At 34.1% G+C, this 24,062-nt stretch overlaps 3 protein-coding genes across 3 annotated transcripts in view; all 3 read right to left on the bottom strand.

Annotated features, from left to right (window-relative positions):
- LOC122534751 (hydrocephalus-inducing protein-like) overlaps positions 1-10,566 on the bottom strand; it is a 46,926-nt gene extending 36,360 nt beyond the window's left edge. The window contains exons 1-20 of the mRNA XM_043665685.1: positions 10,523-10,566; positions 10,250-10,451; positions 9,811-9,997; positions 8,738-8,862; positions 7,969-8,062; positions 7,626-7,849; positions 7,480-7,547; positions 6,972-7,186; positions 6,482-6,721; positions 6,257-6,384; positions 5,456-5,639; positions 5,053-5,291; positions 4,012-4,131; positions 3,862-3,945; positions 3,605-3,786; positions 3,130-3,368; positions 2,357-2,554; positions 1,514-1,679; positions 1,235-1,431; positions 398-607 (exon numbers count right to left, since the gene is read on the bottom strand). Coding sequence (XP_043521620.1) covers positions 398-607; positions 1,235-1,431; positions 1,514-1,679; positions 2,357-2,554; positions 3,130-3,368; positions 3,605-3,786; positions 3,862-3,945; positions 4,012-4,131; positions 5,053-5,291; positions 5,456-5,639; positions 6,257-6,384; positions 6,482-6,721; positions 6,972-7,186; positions 7,480-7,547; positions 7,626-7,849; positions 7,969-8,062; positions 8,738-8,862; positions 9,811-9,997; positions 10,250-10,437 — 3,288 coding nt within the window. The 5' untranslated portion in view covers positions 10,438-10,451; positions 10,523-10,566. The remainder of the gene's footprint in view (positions 1-397; positions 608-1,234; positions 1,432-1,513; positions 1,680-2,356; positions 2,555-3,129; positions 3,369-3,604; positions 3,787-3,861; positions 3,946-4,011; positions 4,132-5,052; positions 5,292-5,455; positions 5,640-6,256; positions 6,385-6,481; positions 6,722-6,971; positions 7,187-7,479; positions 7,548-7,625; positions 7,850-7,968; positions 8,063-8,737; positions 8,863-9,810; positions 9,998-10,249; positions 10,452-10,522) is intronic.
- A 4,567-nt stretch (positions 10,567-15,133) lies between these two features.
- Positions 15,134-16,017, bottom strand: LOC122534739 (sperm mitochondrial-associated cysteine-rich protein-like). The gene is made up of 2 exons (XM_043665665.1): positions 15,769-16,017; positions 15,134-15,616 (listed from the first exon to the last, which is right to left on the bottom strand). The coding sequence occupies exons 1-2, from the start codon at positions 15,876-15,878 to the stop codon at positions 15,259-15,261; spliced, it is 468 nt and encodes a 155-aa protein (XP_043521600.1). The 5' UTR covers positions 15,879-16,017; the 3' UTR covers positions 15,134-15,258.
- A 1,280-nt stretch (positions 16,018-17,297) lies between these two features.
- LOC122534738 (putative mediator of RNA polymerase II transcription subunit 26) lies at positions 17,298-21,562 on the bottom strand. The gene is made up of 3 exons (XM_043665663.1): positions 21,552-21,562; positions 20,821-21,238; positions 17,298-20,038 (listed from the first exon to the last, which is right to left on the bottom strand). Exons 1-3 carry the CDS (start codon positions 21,560-21,562, stop codon positions 17,342-17,344), a joined length of 3,126 nt encoding a protein of 1,041 aa, XP_043521598.1. The 3' UTR covers positions 17,298-17,341.
- Between the last annotated feature and the right edge of the window lie 2,500 nt (positions 21,563-24,062).

The raw sequence follows: 24,062 nt of genomic DNA, 5'->3' as shown, positions 1-24,062 counted from the left end.
ACAACATTGGCTCTTAATTATCGTCCCATAATAATGCCATCATAACATTATTTACGATCACAACTTTCCTATTTTTATCTAATACCGGACAACTGACTATCAGTTTCTAATAAAACAAAGTATAACGTGTTAAAATAAAATTTAAAAAATTATACTGCACTAATATTTCACCCGTGACATTATTGCTACAAAGTTCATAACAAGTAGCTCCTAAGGGTCGAATAAATAACCCGCTTATTATTATTAATCAGAGATAAAACACGCGATGCCGAGTTGTAAAAGAAAAAAATCTCATAAAATGTTATAAATTTCAAGAATAATTGCGTAAGAGGGATATCGAGCGAACGTTCGTAGGATTAAGTGGATATTCTCGTTAGACAGTGAAAAATGTAAATACCTGTTGACCAAAATCGATAACATTCGTGTCAAACGCGTATCGAATGGCGTCTGCGCGAGCTAGCAGATGAATCCGTTCGATGGGTCCACGGGATATCTCGCAGACAACGGTGGCTTTTATTCGAAGCCGTTCGAAACCATGAAATCCTACGTGCACACGTTGCACAGAATACGGAAGAACCGTTCCCTCGTTTGGAACGATCTTCAGAACCTGAAAGGATATTTCATACGTGCTGGTATAAAATATAGTGTTATATTTCCTCGTAAAAAGTAAATATCGGACTTTGTTGTATCTCTGAGATCCTAGATGAATTTTTTTCTCCTAAAAATCTCCCATCTGTCTGTCATTATAATTTTATTTTCAATTTTAATAATTTTATTTGTAATAACTCCAATTTCTCTTCTTTTCTTTGTTGCAGATAAAAATGGCTAAATATATAATAAAAGTTTAATAAATGTTCATTATTTTAGAGAATAATGCCAATCAAATTTCGATTCACCAAATTCGATATATGTAGTTTGACCATTGTGAAGCAATATTATAATTAAAATTTTCAGTTCTTGTTCTATATTTTTATATTTGTACTTTCACATGAGAGGCCATTTTTTCCTTTTAATGTAGGTTTATCGTATGAGATAAGCGAGTTGATTACACAATATGCAACTTTTTTAATTTTTGTTATAACTTTTTAATGAAACATTTATGCAGCTTTTTAGTCTTATTTTTATCTGCAAGACACATTAGCAAAGTAGTTTGAACGTTAAACTTCTGGACATTCTATATATGTATTCTTTCTATCTATATTTTTATTACTTATTATTATAAACAAATATCAACCTCGTTAATATAATGACCCTTTGGTGGATCGGTGTGCATGCTCTCTAACACGATTAGATCTTCATCTTTCTTAAAATACGGTCCAACAATCGGCATTAAGAATTCTCTTAATTCTTCTCGAGATATCAAGCAATCATTCATTTCAGAACTTTGCTCTGTGACAGGAGTTTCCACGTTCTGATTCTCTGAAATAGGAGCTGCAACAAAATTACGACAATTGAAAAATAAATTTTTTTTTATAGGAAGATCTAAGAAAACATTGATTGAAACAAGTAATACAATTTGTAGGAGGTGGTATCGTGTTTAATGGTCCGTCTCCGCTTCCGTCCTCTTGTCTGTCACTTGGGTAAATTTCTTCGTCTGTCTCATTCGAGACAGCAACCTCGTGAATCTCGGGTACATCTTCCTCTAATTTTTCTTTCCGTGGTGAACATCCACGGCACTCCTTTATGCGCACAATAATTATTAATATTTAACGTACTGTGAAAACGTTTTATATTACCTAGGAAAATATTTTGTTTTCACAAATGAATACTAATAAATAATATTTATTTGATGTTGTTTGAATCCTGAATCATTGAATTACAAATAATTCACTTAAATATTTAGCAAAATTACTAACATTTTGAATGTTTTATTTTATTTTGTATTTATCGACTATACATTTTCTGTAATAGAGATTCGTATAGGAATATCTAGAATAAACTATTTATTATAATATAGTAATATAATGTAGATTCCATCTTTTTAGTCATAAAAAATTTTAAAATACATAAAAATATTTGTAATATAATTTGTAAATAGATCTATTTAAATAGCATATTTCAAGCAATCTATTTCTGAAAATTTCTAATATCAAAATATTTATAAAAATCCACAATCCAAGAATAATAACTAAATAGCACCACGAAGAGAATGTCTAAAGATTTATTCAACACTTTGTGGAAATATTTATTAGAACTGTGATTGATTGCTATTGCGAAATTGCGAAATAAATAGATAATTTAAAAATAAGACCAGAATATCAATATATAAAAGTATTTTAAATGATCTTTATATTTCGAAATTTATTTAAGTAATTGTTTCATGGAAATTTAAATAGCAATTCATTTTGAAACTCACGGGGCCGATGTCCGTATCACGTTGTATCTCAATGGAATCTGCGAGCCACAGGAATTTATACACAACCGATACAGGACCGTTATTGGTTAGCGTTAATATTTTCTCTGCGCTTGAACCCAGCTCACAGTTAATTACAAAATCCCCAGGCTCTATGATGAGGTTTGGAAAATTCACGTAGCCCTTGCACGCGATTTTATCCTAAAAGCAATTCTTTCAAATCATTCAACAATCAAACACTACCGACGGCGAAAAAATAAAATTTCTAATAGAGGCGTTAGAAAGACAGAAAAAAGTTTATAATATACAATCTTTTACTTGTATACTTTGCAAAAAATTACTGAAATCTTTAAAAATATATCTGACACTGAGTGTCACTTGAAACCAAACACCTAAAAATTTTCGACCTTTAAAACTATTGTAACTTCGTGAAAAAAATGTTATTTTAAAAGAAAAAACATCTTACTTTAAAGTTAAAACCTTTATTTTCATATATACTGTTAATTTTTTTCTGAAATGTTTCTACATTAGATAAAACGAATAGGAATACAAAGATATTTTGTTTCCTCAAAAATTCTACAAATTGTCATAGTATGCGAAAACATTCTGATCGAATCTGCTATTGATTTAAAAATTCGAGTCTCCTCAAATTTAATAACATGTTTAATCATTTATGGAACTGACAAGGACACACTGTATATAATTTCTAAGAAAGATACGAATTAATCATTTTGATAGTTGAAGTATTAAATAATTTTTGAATGTGAAGAGTTTACCTGATTAGGATGTTCCTGATATTCGAGTCGAAGTACACCAGAATAATTTCTTGAGTAACGATCTTGAACATTGCTATCGAAGAAAAAGAAAACGCGAATTTTCGTGGTAGCCCCGTCAATCAGGACAATTTGCATACTTTGCACATGTTCTTCAGCAGCGGTTACCAAGTGAAATGGTTGTTTCACTGACAGTTGAACGTTAAGATCCAGCTTCGATTGATTAGTCACCAGTAATTCGTCTAAACAAATAATTGTATCACTGAGCCAATAGAACATTCGAAAAAGTTGTAGATGTCCTTATCCCTTGCATCTAACGATATATCATTCTCCAAATTTTTCGCCAACAACGATGTATTCGTCATTCGACATTGAAGTAATCAATTCAGAAAAAAATTTCGAAAAACTAAGAAAAAGTATCAACCTTCCCAATATTCCACTTATGTATAAGTATACATATACATTACAGTGTAGACACCTGTTTGTTGCAATTTATCTTCGTCGGCACACACGTCCACGCGAAACGTTAGCCTTCTTTTGCTGAACAGAATCTGCGGTTCTGTCAAAGTGACGGTGAAAGACGACGTACCGATCAATTCCCGTTTTCCTACACCTTGTATCTGACCGAAAACGTACCATTTTTCCACGACGCACTCGTTCCTAAAGAATTACATATACTTGAGCCCGATCGTGAAAAATAATCCAACGAATCCTCGCGTGATCGTTTCTACTCACAATTTCCAGAACAATTTGCAATAGACGTATCTGGTTTCCCCGGGTGGAATATTGATGATCAGAGGCTGCAGATGGAACTTGGTGCTACGTTCAAGGAAATTTATAAAATAAAACACGAGAACAATGGAATTATTCGAGTTTTCTCCTTACGTGTGCGGCATTAACATCTGGCCACGTCGAAATCGTACTTCTGGTTGGGTTGTCCAGATCACTTGATAGTCACGAGATCCTCCATTCGTCAGAGTTATCGTTCGATCTATTTGTTGATGGCTAAAACAGTATACATATAAGACATGCTATTTATGTAGAAAATTTAGCAGAAGAGCTTTCCATATTCGAATCCCTATTAACAATAGAACTTCCATATTTGTGGAGGATTAATTTCAGGGCAGGTGTTACATGCATATATAAATTCCTTACATATATATATAAATTTCTTTTTATTAGAATATAATTTTATTAACACACGTATAATTCTATTATATAATATTTCATATATAAATCAAAGTTTTTTTTATGTGTAGATTGTGGATTCCTGTGATTTTTGGAAATATGATTGAGAGAATAAAATCTTGGTTAAATTAAATATATATCTTATAGAACACACTATACTTTGGATATTTTTCTCATATTATATATATTTTGTGTTTTAAACTCTCCTATAAATGCATAAAAATCCATAGTCTTTATAAATAACGACGATGAATAAAAGAGTTAGATGATCCAGCAGCTAAAAATATATAGCATATACTGACAATTTTCTTAATCTCCATCTAAATACGTGCAATTTAATATCGAACATTTCATTAATCGAGTATTTTTGTTTCCTCATAAGTTCGAATGTGGGAAGCTTTTATATGAAGTTGATAGAAAAGCTCTATTGCTTCCGCTCTTTAAATAAATCGTTTCAATTAAACATCTATCTATTACTTAGTTAACTTTAATACAATTCGTTTATTTTAATATAATTTATGTATTCATTTTTTAATAGCAGTTTATTTGCTCCTAACGTTCTTTTATAATTTGCTTCTCGACGGTTCAAATGTATTTACACATACATATCCGTCCAACTATAATTTGTAGAAATTCTCAAATAAACTTCTGAATTTAGAAACACACTCTAGCGATGAAGTTTCCCAATCAACCTCAATGTTTTAAAACAATATGGATAATGAAATGAATAATTGAAACCTAAAAAGTAGACCCCAATCGAAAGTTGGAAATATCTGTGGTTCGAAAAGGACACTGCATCCATATCCGGTTACTTCCAACTCCACAAGAATATCTCTACTGTTGATTATAGACACCATGACACTATTTTTGTATTTCCCAACGTCTAGAAGACACAGTTTGACAGTGATGGTCTTCGATTCATGGGGTTCGAGGTCGCCAGACACTGGACTGACGCTCCATGATGAATCTTTGTTTGTCTTTAACAATAAAATCAAAGATCCATCACGAATTATATTATATTTTTTATTTCTATTTTCGAACCGCATTCTATTACATATATAGAATATAATAGAAAGAAATTTATTATATGGAAAGGAAACTATAGAAATTAATTTCAAGAAGATAATAACAAGAATAATACCAATGACGCGACGAACTGAGTAGGAATATGTGAATCGTTGATCAGGTGGAATTCCTTAGTTTTCTCTTCGAGAACTTTCATAGTGCCAAAGTCCAAGAAACTTGGCCCTGCAGAAACCACGGGCCCTTGTCCATTGCATGTTATCGTTATACAAGATGGCGATGGATCTCCCATGACTAACATACTATGGAAATTTTTATTATACTGTCTTCGAAAAAGTGGAAAGCTTATGAAACAGTTCCAACACCAAATTAAAATATACTTGAATTAACCCTAATTCTTAAACTTATATCAACCTTGATAAGAATATATTAACTCTTAATTCTTTGCACTATAATTTCTTTAAAAAGTGTTTCATTTCTTTCAGTTTCATGATATCCGTTGAAAAATCAAGATAATAGAAATGTTGGTTATTTTGTACTCAGTTTGTTTAATTAGGGATTTCTTCGAATTTCCGTGCAGCTTGGGATATTACTACATATTTACTGCTTCTTAAAGAGTTAAATACTGTAAATAGATCGTTTGTGAAATCTGTGACAACTTTCATTATCCGTTTTCCTCTTCCTGTATTATTTTATATTCTTTCTTTTATATTTTTTAGTACATTTACTATTGGAATTATAACATTATTATAATGTAGTATTATAATAAATATTATATTATAACAGTTGATCTCGATCTATATTTAACAGTCGCATTTATAATATTATGAGTGAATAAATATTAGCGGCGTGGAGTTGTATAAATGTCTATAGTACTTAAAGATTAAGGAGCTAAATAACTGTTAAGCTTATAATTTACTTTAACGTGATTTTGTGACGTCCCAGAGCCTTCGTAATAATAGTGGCTTCGATAGTCTTCGATTGACGAGCCTTGACGTATCCCTGATTGTTGCAAAGAGAACAAATCACCGGTGAATCGTCTGATACCTACGATTTAAAAAATGGAAAACGAAATAAAAAAAGATTTATTATGCGTAACTATACTTATAATTTTGACGTTGGTTGTTCTGGATTTTAACGATACTTGTTGAGGCATCAAATAAAAGTAGCCATCCAAATCGGAATTATTCTCCACAGCGAAGGATCGTAAATAAGGAAAATTGACGAAACAAAATCGAAGAGTAATTTCTCGTGGAACGATCGATAGCGATGGCACTGCACCGCAGAATGTTACTGGCAAGGTGACAGGATCCGAATCAGAGTCCCACATGTCCACTTGAACAACCGTCTGACCGACACGTGCGATATTGGCAGTGTAAATGATCTGCAAATCGTTAGAATCTGTCTAAAGTAAAGATTTAATATAAGGAGAGTATATTAGAATCATATAATATATCATATAGTATATTAGAATTATGTAGTAGAATTATATACATTAGAATATATTATAATATGTAATAGATAAAACAAATTAGTTTTAGATTTTATTTTTTTTTTTTTTTTTTTTAATGATATTCATACAAATTTTAAAATGCATAAAATCTACAGCCCACTAATTATAAAAAATGGTTTACCTTGATTTTCAGCGAATCATGAGCTTCTACCACCCCTTCCATCGGGACAACCTGAAATTCTTGCGGTTTGCTCGGGAAACTTGGCTTTTTTGAAGCTTTCGCGAAATCTTCATGATGCAATGGAGCCTGATCTCCATCATTTAACACGGTTATGATGAAAGATACAGGTATGAGAGCTAGGTTGTGCAAATATACGTCTTGCCTAGTACTAAATCCTATAAAAATGATCTTAAATATAACTTATAATTGTTTTTATCCTTCTTCGTCTGTTCAAATTTTCGCTAAATAAAGTAAAAAAACTATTTGTAACATGCAAAATGTCATAAAAAATATTTACTAACTCTTTAAGATTTTGTGCTTTCACTTATTAATATTTCAAAATGTTTCACAACATACATACATACACACACACTTGTGTATGCAAAATTTTCGAATACTTTCGTGAGCCACTGTACTTTTCCATTCTCCCTTTCTTTCCACTTTAATAAAATCATCTCGCGAAGCTTACCGATGGCCGTCGTCCCGAAATCGAGGCTGTCCTTATCAAAGTGCAAAGTCGGGCATATGATGCATCCCCTATAAGACAAAAAAAAAAACGACGCATCGTCAAAGGGAACATCGTCTTCCGACTGGTTCACCGATCGTACGACGTACTTGATATGCAAGCTGAGCACTTCGAGGCTCTCTTTCACCACGAAATCGACCCTCTCGACAAAATCGCCCTTGCGATTCGACGAAAACGACAAATTGAAGGATTTATGCTCGTCTGGTTGTAGTTTAAGGCTAGGCGGTGTCACGTCGATCGTTCCGCCGAAGTCGGTTGGTTTCGCCCTGTAGATCAGCGTCCCGCAAATGTGCCCTTTGTTCACCGCTATTATCTGAAACAATGGTATCGTTTGCCTGAACAATTTCTGGCTTAATTCGAATTATTTGGGGTGAAATTAATACGAGTCGAGAGGAAGGGTGGAAAGATCTGACGGATGTTCGTAGATCGTACCTCGTAATTGTGCACGGAACACATGTATATGTTCTCCAAATTGATCGTGAGCACGTTCAGCTGGATAACCGGTCCTTTACCTGTTCCATAAAGACTATCGCAGAAAGATTTAGTGCACAGTTTACTGATAAACTGCGGATTCTTATGATTTTTTTATGAATAAATAGATTTGATCATTGAAGCATTAAACACCAGTACATTCTTTCTTTAATCAATTAAAAATCTTATTTTTATATAGAGAATATGAAGGGTATTTGTAGGTATATATATGGAGAAATAATTTTTCCAAATGAAATAGGATTTTTTTCAAATAAAAATTGGACGTTTTCATGCATTTTTACATGTTATCGTATATTGTTCAATGTGAAACTACAAATTTTGCGTAAATGCGTAAAAACTTGCAGTCTACCTATTGGTAACATCGAATTTTTATTTTCAATCGAGAACAATCAAACCCGTTAATATAATAGGTTTGATTGTCCTTTTTACAATTGTCTAAAAGATACGAGTATTTTGTCAAGATTAATATTGATATCTGTTTGGACGTAATTGTATAAATCTATTTACTTTATCATTTAAATTATAATGATATAGAATATTTTAATATTTAAATATTAAAAGACAGTTGTTCTAGTGTTAAAACAATAGTCTTCTTCATTTATATATATATAATAGATGTAAAAATTTTATTGAGAGATGTATTGATCCTTTTGGCACTATTTTGATGATATTTTGGAGAATTCTATCGTTTTTTTTTTTTTTTTTTTACCTTAGTGGTATTCTATCTTCGCGGCCAGTCACTTCCAAGTAGGCAGTGCAGTTCACCTCACCGACTTCTAACGCATAAAAGAAAACTGTAACCTCGGTAGACGATTGCGGCCAAATTTCAGCTTCCTAGAAGATATTTGTCAGTAATAATAATTGAAATTTAAATGAACAAAAGCATATTTTTGGCATATTATTGCTATTTTACATATTTTAGTCAAAAAGCAAAACAACCAAAATGTTTGAATATTTTTCTTTCACATCTATTTGGATATTATTAGACTGTGGATTTTTACACACTTACGGAAAATTGAAAATTGCAAAAATACATATAATATGCAAAAATATATATAATATATATCTAAAGCAAAGTATTTATTGATATAACAAATTTCAATAAAACAAAAATGCGACAAAATTCAATGTATTGAATCAAATATAAATATGTTACATTCCATATAAAGTATTATATTCTTTTTTGTCACAAAATAAATATCAACAATTGAATGTTACAAATATGCAAAAATTACGTATAATTTATTGTAATTATTATATGTACAAATTATTATAATTAAAACAAAATTGATTAATGTCTTTTGTATGGATTCAGGTAACATTGTATTCCATAAATTTATGCTGAACACATTCCACGCAAATTCTGCATATTTCTGCATATTTATATATTTCACAAACAGATTGCATTAGTGGAATATTTGACATTGCAAAGTTGCACGATATACATATAATATGCAGAAATACATAAAATATCCAGAGTATTTATTATAATGTTTAGTATCGCTTAGTATTCATTGTAACTGTTTAGTAATATTTAAGACATGGATTTTCGTTCAACTTTCATTGTTTTCAACTTATTGAAAATTAAGCAATAATTTATCCTAACATTATAAATGTATACTTGTTACATTCCTTGTATATTATGTCAATAAAAATATATAAATGTATAAAAATTTGTAATCTATTTACGAGCATAAATTTTATATGTTTTTTGCGTAAAAACAGGATAATTTATTATTATTAATTTAAGTAAATTATCGTTTACAATCGGAAAAAGCTCACCTGTTGTGCAAACTTAAAACAAATATGATTATACTGGAAAGTTTCTTTTGTCAGTGACTCAAGTTCGTCCGTGTAGATACGTTGATAAACCAATTGGTGAATATCAGGAGTGCACACGTTATAATGAGCGAGATCCACGCAACGATCAAGCTCGCTCTCATAAACCAAATGGAATAGTTTTTTGTAACTGCAGAAAAGTTATTATTTCTTAAATTAAATTATTTACGCTTATTCTTTTAGTTAAATTATTTACGTTTTTTACTAGCAGCCACTCTGTGACATTTAGTAAAAACATCTTTCTCGATGTTTATAGTTAATAAAAGAAGACTGTGATACTGTTTGCCCCTAAATATTTTTGTTACAAATCCGAAAATCACGAGGGGGTCATATTACCAACAGGAGATTGTAATACCACTCTCTTCTTTATCAGTTTACTCACTGTTCTTTACGCTCGTTATCCGCTTCGATACTCTCAAGCTGCATCCACTTATACTTGACGATGTAATTGCTCCTATTGTGAATCGTGAGGATCTTGCTTCTTGACAGACCTAAGAAAGTTTCTTCCATTCTGACACTACCTCTGTCGATTCGAATGGGACAGTTTTCCGCGGAACTCCGGAGATCCATTCGCACTTTTTCACCTGAAAAAAAGGAAACAAGACGAATATTAGTACGCGTCTAATCTCTCGGTTTGCCCTTTCTCTTGAAATACCAGTCTCGTATTCGAGGAAAAGATTTCCTTGGAAATCTCCGGATTTGTTGGACAGAAAGTGTATAGTGAACTGAAGTGATTCTTCCTCTTCTATTCTACCCTTCGATGGCTCGATCCGGAAGCAAGGGCTGCAATTTATTTCAAATTGTTATTATCGCTATATTCTAATATGATTTATGTACGCAAGTGAGTAATTGTGTGTATTATAAAATTATAAATCAATTTATAATAATATTTATTTATATAAATTTATTACTTGTCGGTATAAAGGACAAAAACAGCTACGGCACTCCCGACGTTACGTACAAATATCGTTTTGGAGGAGGGAATTTTCACAGCTGTTAATGGTACTTCGATTTGATCAGGAAAGTCCAAGATCCCTCTCGAACTGATCGCTAAATATTCATTGATCGCGAACAAGTACTCAAACAATTGTATTATGGGTCAAATGCATGCAATATATCTGGTAATAACAAATAATGACTCTCGAGTTCAAAGTATTTGTTAACTTCCTGTAATCTTTTCGATTTGCGGTAATTCAATCATTCTTGAATAGTATCATCATTAAAGAATCATTGATAATGCGATTATTCGATAATAATATCATATCCAATAATAATGAGTGAAGAGAAAAATTCGAAAGATTATTTATTAATTTCACACGCTCCAAGTGGCCTAGAATTGATCTCAACGCGAAGCTGCATTTTCAAATAGAAAAGAAGTTGGAGAAAAAAATATTAATTATTTCTGAAATCTCACCTACGACTGGTACTACGAAATCTCCGCCGTCAGACGCGAATTTCAATTGATAATGATAGTCTTGATTCCTCTCGGGCACGAACTTCACTTTATAGGAATTAGAAAGACCTGGCGCAAGCATCGTCGAGAAATTGCTTCCGCAGAAATCCACGGAGAAGAAAGGATCAGGTTCATAAGAACATCTCAAATATCTCGATACCTTTCTTTCACAAATAATCGAATGAATCTTGTGATGCATAAGTTTGACTTTATGCGCGAAAGAATTTTTGAAAATAGATTAACACGTTGAAACTGCCGCGCGTTTCGTCAATGAAACAGAATATTTCTAAAATAGGGTGACTTGTCTAGCAAATAAATCATATTCTTTTCACGTCAAAATTTACTTTGATTATTTAATATTAAATATAATATTATTTTTATATTTATTAAAATATAATAATATTTAATATTAATTTAATTTGATTATTGTTATTTGCCGATAGCATTCATCTTTATAACAGAATATAATAGAATAGAAACCAATCACCATTAAGTCAATATGTTAATGGTAATTTAACTAAGGTTTTCATTATACAAACTAGGTAAATTTAAAAGCTTAAAATTACCCCAGTCACGTTTCGCACTGTCAACGTCACACTCAAACAATTTCCGGAGGTGAATTGTTGAAATACGATAATGCTAGGGCTGATTTCAAAGTTGAAAGCCTCCGTTCTCACAGACAATGGCAAACTGAACTTGGCCCTCCATTTCAGAATATACTGCGTCATCTCGTCCGTTGTCATTAACATATGTTTCATGTATTCTGACGGACGAGCAACGTACTGAAAATGTTAAATGAAGCACGCGTTGACAATGGCAAACAATCCTCCTAATTAAGCCATAGGATAAAGTGATGAGTTCATGAGTAAATTACATTGGAACTTTTAACTCTAATTTTTTATTATGACAGTTATAATTGATAGTTATAATAGATTTTAAAGAAGTTTAAAACATTCACTGCTTTGCTTACGATATATTTACAATTTATAATATAATATTACTCCTATTATCCAAATATTCTAATAATCGAAAATTCTGTTACCCAAATAGAATTTTTACCAATATTGGGTGTCTTTTCTTATATTACACTATTTTATATGTATTATTAGTGTTTCATTTGTGAGTGACAAAGATATAATATTTCGATAAATTGAAACAGCAACTAAGAGTGATGAGGATTAGTGTGCGAGAACCCAAAATATCGGGTAGAGTCGGGAACATGAAATTTTTTCGGGATCGGAACGGGTACCCGAAAATTTCGAGATTCTCGAATTTATCGGGATTCCCGAAAGAGTTGGGATTTAGGAAAGGATTGGGAACAAATTTAAATAATTCGTTAAAACTGACGCCTTCAACTATATCAAAAGATCTAAAACCATCATTCGAGCAATTCTTTCTGTTATATTTTTTGGTTTAACAATCTTTCGCGTATCATTTTGTACACGCGACAAATTTTATATCGATTCAGTTTCTTTTCTGGTACATGTACTTATGTTTGGATGTATATGCTTCAAATGACGTAATAAACCAGTAGTATTTGCATACTTAATTTTTAATTCATAGTGACAATGTGTGCATTCCCCCTTTGTATCATTTTTTTCCTGAAAATGTTCCCAAACAGAGCTTCTCTTTACCTTCTTCCTTTGCACGATATCTCCTGCACTACTTCCTGCTACCACAGTTTCACTTTCACTATCACTCGACATTTTTTAAAAAGAATCTTTATTAAATTCACAGAGATTTTGAAATGTACGTCTGAGCTGCCCGAATTTCTCAGCGATACTGCTCAACAGCGTACATAATGTCCAAGTACTAAGCACGCAGTCACACGTTCGTTTACATCAGGTCACACGATTCTTAGAATCCGTGTCCCCAATAATTCCACTGGCAGAAGAAATTAAACTGTGTATTTATATATTTAGGCTGTTATACAGTATTGTATAACCGGCAGCCGGTTCTCAAAATTTTCGGGAATCTCGACTCGTCCCGACCATCGAGTTCCCGATATATTCGAGTTCTCACACACTCTTAATGAGAATATGTATTCGTATGCAGGAATATTTAAAGCATTTATCAGAAAATATCATTTCTGTCTCCTTATTAATTAAAAATTTATTATTTATTATTATATTTAATAATATATGTGACGTTATATCAATTGAATGATATTCCCCGATAGTCACCGCTGATCCGCGGATTTTTACGCATTTATGAAAAATTTGGAGATACAAAAATGCACCTAATATCTTTATAAAAATATAAAATTGCACAAACATCCGTAGTCTGGTAATCACGACGTTAACTAACTAATTAATAATTTCCAACCTCTTCTCGATCCTCATCCCCTTTACATCGTAAGCCGCGCAGCAAACAATTAATGATTTGCACCGTGTCAAATTTACGAGGACCTCTCGATATCGTTGTTAAATTGTCCTCGTTCATTTCGCCTGATATTCAAAAAGAACAATTCGATTCTCATGAATGGCAATTGATTTCAAAATTCGTTGCTCGAGCGTACGTACAATATGTCGATAATCAAGGGCGACGACTTCACGCTGACATCGATAATCGAAGAATTTAAGAAATATTAACTTCTCTGTCCTTCTCGTTTTAATTATCTTACGTACTCTTCGAAGACAAACTTCACGATTTTTTTAATTTAACGACTAACTTGATTAGGAAGCGACGAATCACGCTACCACTTGATGCTCCAACCTAATATCGCGGATGATATACATATAGATCATATTGGCGGGTACGTCAAGCGGCTCTTTGGGAGGTTAATCTAAAATTAGTCGAAGTTTAGCAGCAGTCTACGGAACAGCAGTTCTCAAACTTTGCCAACCCTACCTAATCGTCCCACGCTTTTAATCACATTAGAAATTCACTTTGTACTGCTTTTAACATAACAGGGGGTAACAATCTTGGCAGAAGATCCTTCCCCTCGCTTCAGAAAGTAAAGATCATCCATAAAATGTCCGAGTACAATGTATATAGAAGTGGACGAAAATAGTCGCGCACTCGATGGGGAATTATCGATATTTCGGTATACCTACTTATAATTAAAAACAGACACTCCAGAAGTCGATTATCCGAGCATCTGTTAAAGAATTGTGAAAAATCGCGCGGTCTGAAGTTAAAGAGTCAACAAATAAGTAGAAAATGTTATAATAGAAGTGTATGTGTAAAAGCATATAATAAAATACGTGTATATTATATATACGTGTAGCAAAAATTTAGTCAATTGCAAGATTACAATATCTGTACTTGTTGGAAATAAAATTAAATTTTGATATAAAATTGTAAATAACTTTCAGCATAGTATGTTCTGTTTAAATGTTTTATATTATTATTTCTCTAATTATTGAAAATTGTAATAATTATTCGGTTATTAATTGTATGAGCAAAAATATGTAATATTAAATATATTTAAACTCCATTTTCTCGAAAAACAAACATTAAATGGAAATATTTCATCTTATGAATAATATTTTATGAATAATATAAATACTAATATTTTATTTTTGCATGTAAAACTTCCATCGTCTAGTTCGGAATTATCTAAATTCAAATTTCTCAATTTCCCCAAAAATAAAATCCTGTATGAGAAAATATTATTCTTTCTTTTCGACTTGTGTTTCTCTTGAGAAAGTATTTTCAAAACATTGATTATAACACATCCCATATACATACAGAATTTCTCTTTCACAAAGCATAAATTCTCGCTTCAGTCATCTTTATTTTCTCCTTTATGAAATAACGGAGATCGCCAGGAGATAATTACAATTATTATTTTTATTAAATGTCCAAGTACAACGTTTATCTCTGCTGTCACGTGAGAATTTCAAATACACCTCTATACGACAACTTTCGTACATGAATTCTCAATGTAATCGCAAGACAATTAAATTGTCGTAAGACATCACGAAGTATATTAATTAATAGCATGGATAGGGTTTGAAAGGTGGGACTGCGTAATAAGGGCAAATGAAGGAGGAAGCTGGTGGAGAACGACAAATTTTGTCGAGCAAACTGGCACAAAGTTCATAACGCAATCGTACGCAAGGTGGAGTAAGGGGAGACTCGGGAGGGTAGCCGACTGCCTTGGCATAGGTTCTCAAGCAACACAACGGGGGTGCTCGACACTTAGGGGGCGGAGGAGGTGGCGGACAACAAGGCATTTGCGATGTGCAACAAGGATCGCAATCCCCCTTGTAACAGCACATCCCTGGGCAAGGTCCTCGTGGACAGCCTAAAGGTGGACATCCGACGTTACACACTTCCGGCTCGGGTTTTCTGTAGAAAATTATTGATTTAAACAGAGGGTGTTTATACGTCTCTTTCTGTCTCTCTCTCTCTCTCTCTCTCTCTATTTTTTTATATTTTACATTATTTTATTCTGTTTCGTTTGTTTATCTCCTAACGAGAATTTTTGGAAAACAACTCACCGGCATTCAATTTCGTCGATTATTTGGAGCATCTCGTCCATATAATTGCGATAGCTGCACGGATTCATGTTTGTTGGAGTATTAATTGATCGTTCACCGTGGAATTTCATATATTTTTCGTCGATAAACGATATCGAAAGAGACAAGTTTCTGTGAGAATATTAAATTTAGCGCATTTTGCTGTCAAACGGAGAAAAACAAAAACGTAATCGAACAGTATCGATAGTATGATCACTTAAGCAGTTAGGCCATTTTTAATGTGTAAAATTAATATAGTGAAACCTCGACAGGATGATAAAGTCATTCGAATTACAGAAATAAAGCTCATTAGCTTCATATTCTCTTCTTATTTGTTTAAATAATAAAAAATTGTAGATGAGGACAATAAAAGTTAGTCAATTGTAAGTCCGCATATCTGAATCTTAATTCGTATAAATGAGGTTTTACTGTATTATTTTTAAAAAATATCTTTTCCATGCAAAAGAATAAAATTAAAAAGAAAATTCTAATAAGTTCTGTATTATACGAGTCTTAAGGAATATTTGTCGTTTTCTTTGTCTGCAAAATGATTAAGTTGGAATGATTCAGAAAGATCCGGAATGATTTGTTCAGAAACATTAAAAAGTTTATGAATGTGAGTCAATGTTCAACTAGTAATGATCCTTCGCTGCAATGCTGCTCAATATCAACCTTCTTTTAGCAATGTTTAAAAATTAGCTTCGTTGATTCTTCGAAAATTTTCTACAACAATCAATAATTTAACAATTCTTTGATTTTTATTATTAATGTACACCCTCGGTAATTTATATTATCGCAATAAATACTTTTTACAAGCCAAAGTTAAATGTGACAAAATTTTATTAACATGTGTTAAATATCAGTTTATATTTTATAATTTATTATATGCCATTTGGCTAGTAATCATCGCTACATAGTAAAAAAAATTCTGAAACTCCGAAGTTCCCAAATTGTGTGATAAAAGAAACCATTGGGTGACAATGTCTGTTTTATGTCTGTACCGCGGTTTCACGATTAGAAATTACTAGGGACGAAATGGGAACTATTTTGTCGGTGGACGGTATTCTATTGGCAGATAGCAATTTGCTGATGAGGGCGAAACGGCGTAGGACAATGGAAGGGACAGAAGAAAAGCAGCAATTCTAGCAATGAGGATGTGCTTGACGTTGAAAGGGAACAACTGTCCAGAATGAATGACGAAACGCTTCTGGACAATCTTCGTTGCTATTCGATTCGTCGACTATTGTCAAACACTGCCTACTACTTTCCCCAAACGTTTGTTTTCTTATCGAAACACAGTCGATCAGTCGAAAAAAGTAATAAAACATTTTATTCTCAAGAATCTCAGAAAAATTTAAACCACATCCCTTGAGATCTGATCAGATCAATTTGTTTCATACAAAGGATCTGGTTTACTATAAAATAATACAAAAAAACTGCACATACAAAGCCGCAAAATATACAATAAATAAATACTCTTCTAAAAATTCACAAAAGGACATGTCTAAAAGAAAACAAGATCAGACTATAAAAACAATCTCAAAGGTTTGTATCGTTAATTCATCATCGGGATTTGCGCGTGCCTGTTCGCGATCAAAGTTTCCGGTATCATGATCTGCTGATTGAACAGGTAATCCGGCTTTCTGGCCAAGTATCTCACGCCACCGATGGTTTTCGATTCGTGAATATCCGGTTGGCTGTAATACACCTTCTCTGGTAGCATCTTGCTTTCCGTGATTTGTCCGTTCATCGAACTAGTCATGTTGCCATGACTAGCGTCGCCACCAGCGTGATCGAAGCTTCCCTTATTTTGCTCTGTTCCCTGACTCGAACCAACATCGCCTTCGCCGTTGTTTCTCAGTAAATTTTTCGTGTTCTGATAATATTGCTGCATCTGCTGATAGTGCTGAGGATAATTTCCATCGAACTTGAACGACATCACGTTTCCACAATTGTAAGGAATACTCGTCGAATTCTGTCCCGGGAATTGTTGTTGTTGTCCCAGTGCTGGTAGTTGTTGTTGTTGTTGTTGTTGGACGAGTAATCGTGGCTGGTTAGTGGTTCCGTTTTCTCTCTCAGCTTGCAGGTAGTTCCTTGACATATCCGGTTTCTGTCGGGGATATTCCCTTACATATTCCTGTTCCATCTTCTTCACCAACAACCGTTGCGCTGGAGGGTTGTTCGGGTTTCTGGAGTTCTCCAAACCATTTGCGGATATCCTCTTGACAGCCGACGGCAAAGTAGACGTTATCAAACGATTCTGAAACTCTGCCTCTGCCTCGCTGAAGTCTTGCATTCCATTCAGCCTTACTACAGGCTTTTTGGGAGCGAGATTCACCAGGTATTGTAGCCTCTTCCTGATCTCCGACGACACTGCATCGGTCTCCAGCATCCTCTTCGCCGCTTCCGGGTCCTGCAATCCGTTCTGCAGCTTCTGCGGCCGGATCTCTTTCTTGTACCGACGCATTTTTAACAGACTAGACGGCTCCGTAGACGATCTGTTGTCATCGTATTTCGGAAATTGATTGGAGGACTGAACCTGTTCCTGATTTTGCTGAGGAACAGCCTGATAAAACTGCTGATACTGTTGCATAATCTGTGGATTGTAGTACTGCTGATGAGGCTGTTGATGAACGTATTGTTGCACGCTTTGCGAGTTGTTCGCGTTGATCTTCATCAGTTCGTTCATATTGCCAAATCTTGGTATCGCATGAGCTTGAGAGTACATGTGATTATAGTTCTGTAGAGGCCTCTGTTGTTGCTGCCAATTAGCCTGTTGCCAGTGTTGATAGTTCTGTTGGTTCGTAACTTGAACGGGAATTTGCTGACCAGACACTTGGCTCGCCATCTGTTCATTTTGTTGCTGCTGTTGGATCATCTCCATTTCCCGCTGCTTCTTCCGTTGCTCGTACGTTTTCTCGATTTCCACGTAAGACAACCTCGGAGGGGTCAAATGAATCATCCACTCAGGTTTCTCGTCCTGCTCCTTTCTCTTCCGATTCGTGGCCACGGTCTTCGTTACTGCCGGCGATTCTTCCTGTTGCCGCAGAAGCTCCAGATACTCCAAGTGCTTTCGCTGCTCGTTCAACAGTATCTCGAATTGTCTGCGCATAATATCCATGGGTACACCTTGTTGCTTCATCGTTGCCAACAGTTTATCTTGATCGCGGATCATACCGATAGTGAACTTCAAAGGCTTCCTCCTCTGAGTTTGAACATCCGGTTGTTTGTCTTGCGGCTGTTGAGGATTGAACTGCTGAAAGGGAACCATTTGCTGACTGAAATTCATGTTCATCTGCTGATTGTGAGCATTCAGATTCTGTTGTCTCTGTACAGGATTCCTGTACATCTGATGCTGATGCACAGGCTGTTGCTGATACTGTGGCAGCAATTGCTGCTGTTGATTCTGCGGTCTGTAGAGTGTCTGGTTGCCATTCACCACGTCGACGTTGTAAGGATTCAGTTGCGCCTTGATACTTGAATGATCGGCCACCTGACCGTTCATCGTCCATCTGTTCTGTGGATTCATCGTGTAATTCAAATCCCTGTGATTCGTCGCGTAATTCGGTTGACTCGGTCCAAGCATTCGCGTATTTCTCATTTGACTTGCCGTTACATCCTGAGGGGAGGTCATCCCCTGGCTAGGAAAGTAACCGGCCATCTGCTGTTGATTTCCCATCATCTGCATCTGATAAGCCTTTTGCTGCATCTGTTGCTGCTGCGCCATGTTCTGCTGCAGCTGCTGGTACTGGTAAATCTGCTGAGGATTCTGAAGATTCCTGTACAGCGGAACGTGACCGTGCGACGAACACTGACTGTAAACGTTCTGCTGATTAACGTTAGGCGGACTTAACGCGATAAGCTGCGAGTTGGGCTGCGCTTGCTGTTTGCTCATCATCGTTCGTCTGTAGACTGCCGCGTTTCGACCTCCTATCGGTTGTTTCTCGTAATCGAGATCGTTGGTGCCTATCAGATCCTCGCTCTTTACTTTCCTCTGATCCACCACCGAAACGTTTGTCACTTGCTGCATGTATGGTTGAGGTGTCATTGGACCTTGAGTCGGATTAGAGGAAGCTACGTGAGAGTTCCTCTGAGGAAAATAGTCATGCGAACCGTGAGGCACGAAAGGACGATGGGACTGGACGTTTGAAACTTGTTGAGGCAGCATGCTTTCCGAGTGCGGATTCATCTGACCGATCTGATGGATCGCTTGCTGAGGCACAACCTGTTGCTGACTCGCGTTCTGCACGCCCTACGAAACGATTAGTTCGTAGTTTAATGCTGGTCCAAGTTTGATTATTTGAGAATTGGATTCTAACACGAATTAGTATTATGGTTAGCAAACTGAATAGCGAAAGGAGTACAGGTCTCGTTGGTTACGATAGGATCATCCTGCCCGGCAGAATCTATTGCCCATTTAGAATCGAGCAATAATTTATCGTAACGTTACAAATACAGCGAATTCTTGAGAATTCATAAAATTACAGAATATAAATAATAATGAAAAGGTATTGAACGAATTCTTAGAATTTCCTTTCATGGTTACAATATTAAAAAATATTTGATGATCCTCAATTTTTCATATTTCCTTGTTCTCGTCTTAGTAAACGAAAAGGAGATCATTGGTATAATATAAAAATTTTTCTATATTTTATATACGCAAAAATGCAATTGGAAATCATCGGAAATAAAATAATAAGAATTAAATAAAATAAGATATTCATAGAAAAATTTTAATTTTAGTAAACTTTTTATAATAATTATATTAATTAACATAAGTCATCATTACGCTGTACTTTTTCAAGAATATTATTATTTGTTAATTCGCGGAAGCCATATCACCGAAATGTGTATTCAAAATGTGACATGATCAAGACAAAACAAGGTAAAAAACAGACCGATAACTCCCCGGCAATATTCGAATAACGAGAAGAAACTTTTGAAGTTAAAGCAACTCACCCAATCAATCCTCCATAGCCAATATTAATAACATTACAAAAGAGAAAGATAAAAGTTAATAAAACATTGGCTTACTTGCGATTGTAGATGTTGGACAGCATCACCTTGACCAGCGTCACGATATTGCTCAGGATGTCCAGCCGTATACAAAATTCCGGCTTGTCGAGGATCCTGTTGCCCGATCAATGCAGCCATCGGTTTGGGCGAAAAAGACGGAGGACTCTCCAACTTTTTAATTTTCTCCGAAGGGAAATATTTCAGTCTCGGCGAGGAACACGATCTGGGTTCTTTGCATCTGTCTTGAGAGTTAAATCTGATCTTTGGCAAAGAAACGTCCGCGGCTTTGTTAGTTATTTTCGAAGAATCACTAGGATCGACGAGGTCGTGCGTTGATGCTAATTTCTCAGGTTTAAGAGGCTTTTGTTGCAAATTACTAACGCTTGGCCGTCTGGACGGTGCTTTCTGTATGCTGCTTTTATCCGCTAAAGTTTTTCTGTAAGAAAATAAATTTTTCCTTCTTTTTTTTTTGTTTTAAATGATGTTAAGTCGCTTTATAAGTTTCAGCGATTTTTAATAAAGTGATCGTCAGAGGTATATATTTATTATCTTGTTCAGAAAGCACTGTTGGATTTCTGAACATCTAAATTCTAATAATTATAAGTTCGGAACAAAAAATATGTAAAAATAATATATAAAAAAACGTGAACAACTTATAAAATGACCCAATAGAAAGAAAAAAAGTAACCTCTAATTTATCACGAGTTGTTCTTGAATTTCAAAGAAATATGAGATTTCAGAGGTTGTACCTTTTGTTCATTGTTCGAAATTTTGCGAGAGTTTCAGGAGTATTTAGTGGTACATCATTTGCGATAAGCCAGGTAATTTTTTTTAGCTCGGATTTTGCATTACCGCCAGGAAAAATGGGTATGTCTGACAGCTGGATTTTAGCGATGGTTTGAAAATAGGCCGGGTTGCCATGGATACAGGTTTTTCGTTCATTCTTAATTTTAAATTCATACTTTTAAATTCCTGACTGAAATGAACCGCGCGCAAGTCAAACCGAACAACTCGAGATTAATCATTTTTGAATAACTAATTACGTATATTTTCATTAAAATTGTTAAAACGGATTTGTTGACTTTTGGTTAATTGAAAATAAAAAAGTGTGCAATATTCAAAATGGCTTTCTGTTCATTTGTCCGACAGACTCGAATCGAGAAAGTACAAAATAAATGAATAGAATCGAAAATGGTTTTACTATTTTTATTAAAGAAGCACACATCAATACGTGACTGTGTATTTCTTAGCCTTTCATCGTTTTATTCGCCGCTGTTAATAAATCGTGAGGTAACTTCGAAATTTCCATCTCGAACGTGATACGACAATGTCAGTGATTCCGTTGTCGCAACCGTACCAAAAACTTGACAACGTGACTTGATTCATTAAAAAAAAAAAAAAATCACAGTAGAAAATGAATGGTACCCGTTTTCTATTGCGATCAACGTGATCAAATACTGAAGCACATCGTAATCACGTTCGGCTGTTTAACGATGATATCGAATTAATTAACATAATGATAAGTTGTATTGGAAAATACGCAGAAAATTCTTCGCCTATTTTAGTCTTTCACTTAGTTTAGGGAAGGGGTGGAGGCAGGGGGGAGGGGTACATGCTCGTGGAACGTAAGTAGTACAATTTGCGAGGAATAAATTGCAAATCGAATTAAAATTGTCTAAATTAGAAATTAAGAATTCCAATTGGAAATTCCAAATTATAAATTAAAGATTGGTAATAATAAATAAACGTCTTCTTCGATGAAGTATCGATCTCTAGCATAAAAATAGTCTTCGTTGGTTTAATAGTTTGTCACTCGTAGAGGTAATCTAGTAAGGCAACGTCCAAGCCGATTATTCTTCTATGTTCTGGGTAACTTCTAATTCGGTTACGATGATCATCGAATTTCTCAATCAGATTAAACAAATCGAGTACAGGACACATTTGAGTATAATTGAATCCGAGGTTAGAAACAATTGGGATCCTTTCGTCGCAAATCAGATGTCACTTTATAGTTGGTGAATCAATTATAATCAAGAATTTTTGTCTTAATTTGTTCTCCCTGATCAGGATTTCTTCAACGTTGAAGTAGTTCCACTCTTGTACTCTTATCTGAATCCACGAATTTTCATCAACTGCTTTCTTTCTATCTAGTGTTTTCCTTTAAAAAAAAGTAAGAAAAATATCTTTAGACACTGCGTTCTGTGATATTTAATAAGGGAAGATTCAAAATATTCAGATAATTCAGAAAATTATGAAACTTTAAAGAATTAATTATTTTTAGTTTCTATCAAAAACAAATCATACAATTAAAGAAAATAAATAATTTTAAGTAAAAAAGAGATTAAAATGTCACATAATGGTGATAAATTTAATTTAATAATTTCTTATTTCTCAGTTTCAATCAGTGTAACATTTTATTTACAATTAGATTCAAATATATTTCTTGTAGAAATTATTGATAGTACTTGTTAAAGTATTTGCAAGTATAGTAATCCACAAAGATTCAATTACTTCAAGTACTTATAAAGGGTTGCAACATTGTTTATATATCAGTTATACTTGATCTTATAGATGCATGGACAAGTACGTATTATGCAATTTTCTTTTCCTATTAAAGTTCTCCCAAAGAGAGTTTCTCCTGTTCTCAGTTCTATACTCTAACTTGAAAATTATAAAAGAAATGGACAAACTGTTTCGAGACTTCTTTCAATTAAAATCTCTGTGATAATATCTCTGTGTGTTAATTATTTGTATAATTAGAAAAAGGTCGTGAATAAATGATGAATATTTTACAACGTGATACTCCTGATTATAAAAGACAATTAATTTTCTTCCATCGTTTACAGTTTCCATAAAATGGGAGAAACTTTTAGAGATCTCAAGTTTAGGCATTAAAGTTTCACGAATTTCTTCTTCTGAATTTCCGAATTAATGATCTTTCCTTGTGAATAATGAAAAATAATGAAAAATATTTCAATCAAAAACATACACCTACTTTCGTAGAAAAATTCAATTCCACGTGTCTGTCGGTCGTTCTCGTTAGATCCCACACGCCTAACCGTCAGATCCGAAGAAACCTTTCAACTCTTGCCTGCTGTGCAGTTAACAGGAGGGATAAGGCACTGCACAAAGAAAACCACAGCATCGAACAGTTAATTATACACTCGTTTTCTCGTGCATCGTTGGAAAGCAGATGGTATTGATGGCCAACTAACGGGAAACTGCTCGACAAGGGGAGCAAGGAGGTGGTGTAGGCGGTG

This window comes from Frieseomelitta varia, unplaced genomic scaffold (genome assembly GCF_011392965.1).
Source record: "Frieseomelitta varia isolate USP_RPSP 00005682 unplaced genomic scaffold, Fvar_1.2 scaffold_636, whole genome shotgun sequence".
NCBI classification, from domain to species: domain Eukaryota; kingdom Metazoa; phylum Arthropoda; class Insecta; order Hymenoptera; family Apidae; genus Frieseomelitta; species Frieseomelitta varia.
This window is presented reverse-complemented; position numbering and strand designations above follow the sequence as displayed.

Coding starts and splice junctions, on each gene's coding strand:
- LOC122534739 (XM_043665665.1), bottom strand. CDS start 15,878: ATGAAATTCCACGGTGAACGATCAATTAATACTCCAACAAACATGAAT. Junction 15,617..15,768: donor ATCGACGAAATTGAATGCCG/GTGAGTTGTTTT, acceptor AATTTTCTACAG/AAAACCCGAGCCGGAAGTGT.
- LOC122534738 (XM_043665663.1), bottom strand. Junction 20,039..20,820: donor TCCAACATCTACAATCGCAA/GTAAGCCAATGT, acceptor ATCGTTTCGTAG/GGCGTGCAGAACGCGAGTCA.